The 7,168-nt window shown below is 44.1% G+C and overlaps 1 protein-coding gene across 1 annotated transcript; it reads left to right on the top strand.

Annotated features, from left to right (window-relative positions):
* The first annotated feature begins 1,664 nt into the window (after positions 1-1,664).
* Positions 1,665-6,810, top strand: LOC106613268 (extracellular calcium-sensing receptor-like). Its single transcript, XM_014215355.2, has 7 exons — positions 1,665-1,950; positions 2,466-2,760; positions 3,259-3,548; positions 3,794-4,089; positions 4,444-4,652; positions 5,024-5,369; positions 5,637-6,810. The coding sequence occupies exons 1-7, from the start codon at positions 1,673-1,675 to the stop codon at positions 6,551-6,553; spliced, it is 2,631 nt and encodes an 876-aa protein (XP_014070830.2). The 5' UTR covers positions 1,665-1,672; the 3' UTR covers positions 6,554-6,810.
* Positions 6,811-7,168: the final 358 nt, after the last annotated feature.

Below are 7,168 nucleotides of genomic sequence, written 5' to 3'. Positions count from 1 at the left end.
AAGAAAAATGTTATTACCTTTGCTGTTCTTCGTCAGAATGCACTCCCAGGACTTCTACTTCAATAACAAATGTTGGTTTGGTCCCAAATAATCCATTGTTATATCCAAATAGCGGCGTTTTGTTCGTGCGTTCAAGACACTATCCGAAAGGGTAAATAAGGGTGACGAGCATGGCGCATTTCGTGACAAAAAAATTCTAATTATTCCATTACCGCCCAGAGAGGTTAAAATCAATTTTTATGCCATTTTTCTCCTAAAAAAGCGATTATATTCCGACCGGGAATCTGCGTTTAGGTAAAAAGAGGAAAGAAAATAAAGCACGGGGTCGACTCATGCACGCTCCTAAGCCCATTGTCCTCTGATCGGCCACTTGCCAAAAGCGTAAATGTGTTTCAGCATGGGGCTGCCTCGATATCATTCAGCTTTTTCCCGGGCTCTGAGAGCCTATGGGAGCCGTAGGAAGTGTCACGTTACAGTAGAGATCCTCAGTCTTCAATAAACAGAGACAAGAAGAACAAGATCTTGTCAGAGAGGGCACTTCCTGTAAGGAATCGTCTCAGGTTTTTGCCTGCCATATGAGTTCTGTTATACTCACAGACACCATTCAAACAGTTATAGAAACTTTAGGGTGTTTTCTATCCAAAGCCAATAATTATATGCATATTCTAGTTACTGGGCAGGAGTAGTAACCAGATAAAATCGGATACGTTTTTTAGCCGGCCGTGTCAATACTGCCCCCTTCCCCCAACAGGTTAAATGTCAGGAATTTTGAAAAACTGAGTTCAAATGAATTTGGCTAAGGTGAATGTAAACTTCTGACTTCAACTGTAAGTGAGGCAACGTGCCAAGAGGACTAGACTGTAGGGGAAATACAAGACAGGAAGCGTACCAAGAGGACTAGACTTTTGAATAAATACTGTGTACTGCCAGCGTACCAAGAGGACTAAACTTAAGGGGAAATACTGTGAAGAGCCAGTGTGCCAAGAGGACTAGGCTGTAGAGGAAATATAAGTGCAGCAGCATGCCAAGAGGACTAAGCTGTAGAGGAAATACTGTGAAGAGCCAGCGTGCCAAGAGGAATAGACTGTAAGGGAAATACTGAGTAGAGCCAGCATGCAAAGAGGACTAGATTGTAGGGGAAATATAATATAGGCAAAGTGCCAAATGGACTAGACTGTATGGTAAATACTGTGTAGAGCCAGTGTACGAAGAGGACTAGACTGTAGAGGAATAACTGTATAGAGCCAGCATACCAAAAACACAAGACAGTTGGGGAAATTCTGTGCATAGCCAGCGTGCCAAGACGACTAGACTGTTGTGTAAAAACTGTGTAGAGCCAGCGTGCCAAGAGGACTAGACAGTAAGGGAAAAATAAGAGAGGTTCATGGTTATGGTGTGTCTAATGTATGTTTACGTCTATCTAAACCATTACAGTCAACGTAGTTTTGATGGTGGTGCATAAACTCTCTATAGCTGAAATAAGCAGGAACTGACTGGGTGAGCAGAGCAGCCTCTTGCCCCTCCCTCCTTGGCATGGCCATACCCACAGTGTGGCCCCCAGAGGAATCCCCACAGATGTACGGTGGGTATTTAACCCAGAGTAGAGAGGTAACCTAACCTATGTGGGTCTGTGTGGCGCTGTATTACCCCATCCCTTCTACACATCAGGGGAATGAGGCTCTCTCCGGCTCCTGCTCTGGATCCAAGTCTGGCTGGTAGTCTGGTTCTACTACATCTAGCTGTGGTGGCTGGTGGGCTTGCCTTGCTCTCGTCTGCCTCTGCCTCTGGGCTGGAGTCTGTCAGATGCAGGCTCCAAGGCACCCCTCGTCCTCCGGCGTTCTCCCAGGACGGGGACTTTGTCATCGGGGGTGTTTTCTCCATCCACAACTACATGCACACTGTGGATCACAGCTACACCAGCATGCCTGAGCCCCTGCAGTGCACAGGGAGGTCAGTGAACGCAAGAGGGAACAGGGGACAGGACTGTGGCTGTGTGGGGAGGCAGATAAATTGTGTTTTAAAGACACGGACACAGTGTGTTTAAAGATCGATTAACAGTGTGTTTTTTGACAGAAAAATAGTGTGTTTAAAGACAGATAAACAGTGTTTTAAAGACAGAGAAACAGTGTGTTTAAAGACAGGTAAACAATGTTTTAAAGACAGATAACCAGTGTTTTAAAGACAGATAACCAGTGTTTTAAAGACAGATAAAGTGTTTTTAAGACAGATAATAAGTGTGTTTGTATCTGAGAGAGTAGGTAAAGCCTACTGTTACAAAGGGTCACATTTTCAAATGCAGGCTATCCTACAATGTCCTCAATAACCGATATCAAAAGTGTAGGCATTTAGAAAGTGTGGAAAATAAGGCTATATATTAAGATGTTTCAACTGGTATAACCAGATATTCTATAGGCTAGTTTACCATTTAGTCAAGAGGTGCTCACTCACCTATCTTCTATTTACAGTTTGGATTCCCGTGAGTTGCGCTTCTCGCGTGCCATGGTCTTCGCAGTTGAGGAGATAAACAACAGTTCGGACCTTCTACCGGGTGTCACACTCGGTTATCAAGTGCACGACTCGTGCACCACGGTCCCCATGGCCATGAATGTGGCCTTCCAGCTGGCAAACGGCCTGGACCCAATGTTTGATACTGGAGAACAGTGCTCGGGGTCGCCTACAGTGACAGCTATCGTGGGCGAGTCTGGCTCTACGCCTACCATCAGCATGTTGCGCATCATCGGCCCTTTAGGCATTCCTCAGGTAAACTCCTCTGGAAAGAAATCATTCAGCTTCTTTTAAACTTACTGTATTCCTACTGTATATTCTCCTCTCTTTCAGGAATGAGTTCAACTTTTAATTTACCGTATTCCAATTGTATTCTCCTCTCTTTCAGGAATATACATTTCTGGAGAACGTCTGGGGGCATTAAAACATGATCTGAGGACTAGCTTTCATAGGCTAGGTTGTTATGGAGACCAGAGATTGTTGTCATACCTTTTACTCATGTTTTTCACTGCACCAGTATGTTTTATAAAACTATTTTCATTATGAATAGAATGACCAAGATAGAAATGGGTAGAAAAATGTGTCCTTTTCAATCTGGCCTAATGAAAACAATAAATTGGCTAATTATTATTAATGTCTCCCTAACATCATACCACACAGCGAAAGAAAAAAGCAGGAAGTAGCCAATAATTGAGACTCACTTGGCCGACATTACGTTCTTTCTCATGTTATCGACTGTCTGTTTTTACCTAGGTGAGCCACTTTTCCACCTGTGCGTGTCTGAGTGATAAGAAACAGTATCCAACCTTCTTCAGAACCATCCCCAGTGACCAGTTCCAGGCTGCCGCTCTGGCCCACCTCATCAGGCACTTCGGCTGGACCTGGATTGGGGCGGTCCGTTCCGACTCTGACTACGGTAATAACGGTATGGCGGCTTTCCTACAGGCAGCACAAGAGGAAGGCATCTGTGTGGAGTATTCTGAAGCCTTCTCCCGTACCAACCCACTCAGCAGAGTGCAACGGGTGGCCGACGTGATCCGCAGGTGATCCATGATTACTTGTGAACTTTTCATTCACACAAATGCAAAACTATATTTGTAAAAAATACTATTGTTATTAATTTCTCTCTTTTCCCAAAGCTGATCTGTGAGACCAACATGATTTGCATATCTTGAGCTTGTCAAAAGTGTTGATTAATACTAATGTCCATGTTCACTTCAATGAGACAATCCAATGAATGACAAACATGACCTGCATATTAAGCATATGACATAATCATGTTCCCCAGCTCCACAGCCCGGGTGGTGGTTGCATTCGTATCCTCTTGGGACATGAAAATCCTGCTGAGGGAGATGGAACGCCTGCCCTCTCCGCCCCGCCAGTGGATCGGGAGTGAATCCTGGGTCACTGACCCAGATATGCTGCGCTTCGGCCTGTGTGCCGGGGCCATCGGATTTGGCATCCAACGCTCTGTCATCCCCGGCCTCAGGGACTTCCTCCTGGACCTCTCCCCACAGAAGGTGTCCAACTCTCCCATGTTCACTGAGTTCTGGGAGGGAGCCTTTGGCTGTAGGCTGGGGAAAGGTATCTATCTATCTATCTATCTATCTATCTATCTATCTATCTATCTATCTATCTATCTATCTATCTATCTATCTATCTATCTATCTATCTATCTATCTATCTATCTATCTATCTATCTACCTATCTATTTACATGTCTGTCTGTCTGTCTGTCTGTCTGTCTGTCTGTCTGTCTGTCTGTCTGTCTGTCTGTCTGTCTGTCTGTCTGTCTGTCTGTCTGTCTGTCTGTCTGTCTGTCTGTCTGTCTGTCTGTCTGTCTGTCTGTCTGTCTGTCTGTCTGTCTGTCTGTCTGTCTGTCTGTCTGTCTGTCTGTCTGTCTGTCTGTCTGTCTGTCTGTCTGTAGGGACCTCTACAGGTGTTGGGGTTGAGGAGAAGGTGTGTGATGGCAGTGAGGATATACAGCAGCTACAGGTCCCCTACACAGATACATCTCAGCTGCGTGTCACTAACATGGTGTATAAAGCTATTTACGCCATAGCACACGCCATCCACAGCATTGTTTGTGAAAAGAGACAACACTCCACTGTGAACTGTGACAAAAACCTTCATGTGAAGCCAACACAGGTGAATGACAAGACTGTAGTATAATTTCCTGATAGATATGTTTATTTAGACTACATGTATGAAGGCCTAGGAGTTGTCAATATACTTTACATGTTGTTCTGAAGTAACACATCTGATAAATATTAGTTGAATTAATGTTTGGTTTCTCTCTCTGCCTCTCCATCTCTCTTCCCTTCTCTCCATTTCTCTCTTTCCATCTTTCTTTCCATTTCTCCATTTCTCATCTCTCTCTTCCCCTCTCTCCATCTATCTCTCCATCTCTCTACCCCTCACTCATCTCTCTCTTCCCTTATCTCCATCTCTCTTCACCTCTTTCCTTCCCTCTCGTCCCCTCCCTCTCTCTCTCTCTCCCTTGACCTTCCAACCCCCAGGTTCTGGAGAGTTTGAGGAGGGTGAACTTCTCTCGTAATGGGTACCAGGTGTCTTTCGATGCCAACGGGGACCCAGTGGCCACCTATGAGCTGGTCAACTGGCAGAGACGGGAGAGTGGGAAGATGGAGTTGGTGACAGTGGGGCGCTATGATGCGTCCCTGCCTCTTGAACAGAGGCTTGACATGGAGAGGGAAATCACCTGGGTAAAGAACAGTACACAAGTACCTCTGTCAGTGTGCAGTGAGAGCTGTCCCCCAGGCGCTCGTAAGGCTGTACAAAAAGGAAAGCCTGTATGCTGTTATGACTGTATCCAATGTGCAGAGGGAGAGATCAGTAATAACACAGGTAGGACAATAGGAATAGTTGGCATAAAATGTGTAGTAATTTCTATCACGGTTTACTAAATAGTGGTTGATTCATATTACCAGAACTTCAAAGGTAGTGTCTGTCAATCATGTTCCTGTTCTTATTATCTCATGTAAGCTGCACATTAATTCAACATTCTTTATTGTAAACTGACAAAGTGCAGCATTGTGGACATGAATTTGTAAATAAATAAAACCTGAATCTATTATTATTAACATTTGACGTCTGTTGTTTTGTCCTGGTCAGATTCTTCAGACTGTCTGATCTGTCCCGAGGAGTACTGGCCCAACACTGAGAGAAACCGCTGTATCCTTAAGCCTGTGGAGTTCCTGTCCTTCCACGAGGTCCTTGGAATCATCCTGACCGCCTGCTCTGTGGGCGGGGCTTGTTTGGCCATCGCCACGGCAACTGTCTTCTACCGGCACCGAACTTCGGCCATCGTCAGGGCCAACAACTCTGAGCTGAGCTTCCTGCTGCTCTTCTCCTTGGCTCTGTGTTTTCTGTGTTCTCTTACTTTCATTGGCCGGCCCTCTGAATGGTCCTGTATGCTGCGCCACACAGCGTTCGGGATTACCTTCGTCCTCTGCATCTCTTGTGTTCTGGGGAAAACAATAGTGGTGTTGATGGCCTTCAGGGCTACACTTCCAGGCAGTAATATCATGAAATGGTTTGGTCCTCCACAGCAGAGATTGACTGTAGTGTCCTTCACGTTTGTCCAGGCTTTGATATGCACTCTGTGGTTGGTCCTGTCCCCACCCTTACCCATTAAAAACCTCACTACCTACAAGGAAAAGATCATTCTAGAGTGTGATGTGGGTTCAGCTATTGGTTTCTGGGCTGTGTTGGGCTATATAGGACTCCTGGCTCTCTTGTGCTTTGTGCTGGCTTTTCTGGGCCGGAAGCTGCCTGATAACTTCAATGAGGCCAAATTCATCACCTTCAGCATGCTCATATTCTGTGCTGTCTGGATCACCTTTATCCCAGCTTATGTCAGCTCTCCTGGGAAGTTCACTGTAGCTGTGGAGATCTTTGCCATCATCACCTCTAGCTTTGGGTTGTTCTTTCTATTATTTGTTCCTAAATGCTTTATTATTCTGTTCAGGCCGGAGAAGAACACCAAGAAACACCTTATGGAGAAGACATCCAATGATATACATTATTAAGAAATGATTGAGGGGAAAAAACATTGTAATCTTCAGTTATATGGTTTATTATACAGTTAGGTAGGACTAGTCTGACAGAGATGACCAACAATTTAGCAGCTAATCATTGGTAACATTTTATCTAGTAACATGACACAGGTTCACTTTAGATATTCCAATGATTTGAGAGATTGTTCAAATCTAGTTTGTTAAAATCTAATTTGGCCTGCTAAATGATGTGATTAGCAGTAGCCTACAGAGTGGAAACACTTCCATGTCGTTGGAGAGAAGCTTTATTTCTATATGTTTATATATAACATTGAAGCGCATGTGTTCAGTTGATATTGTAATTCATCATATTATGTATTATAATAATATAATAAACATTTTCATACACAGTTGAAGTCGGAAGTTTACATAAGCTTAGGTTGGAGTGATTAAAACTCGTTTTTCAACAACTCCACACATTTCTTGTTAACAAATTATAGTTTTGGCAAGTCTGTTAGGACATCTTCTTTGTGCATGACACAAGTAATTTCTCCAACAATTGTTTACAGTTGTTTCCCTTGTAATTCACTGTTTCACACTTCGTGGGTGAGAAGTTTACATACACTAAGTTGACTATGCCTTTAAACA

This window comes from Salmo salar, chromosome ssa09 (genome assembly GCF_905237065.1).
Source record: "Salmo salar chromosome ssa09, Ssal_v3.1, whole genome shotgun sequence".
NCBI lineage: Eukaryota > Metazoa > Chordata > Actinopteri > Salmoniformes > Salmonidae > Salmo > Salmo salar.
The sequence above is the reverse complement of the archived record's forward strand: the minus strand, read 5'-3'. Positions and strand labels throughout refer to the sequence as shown.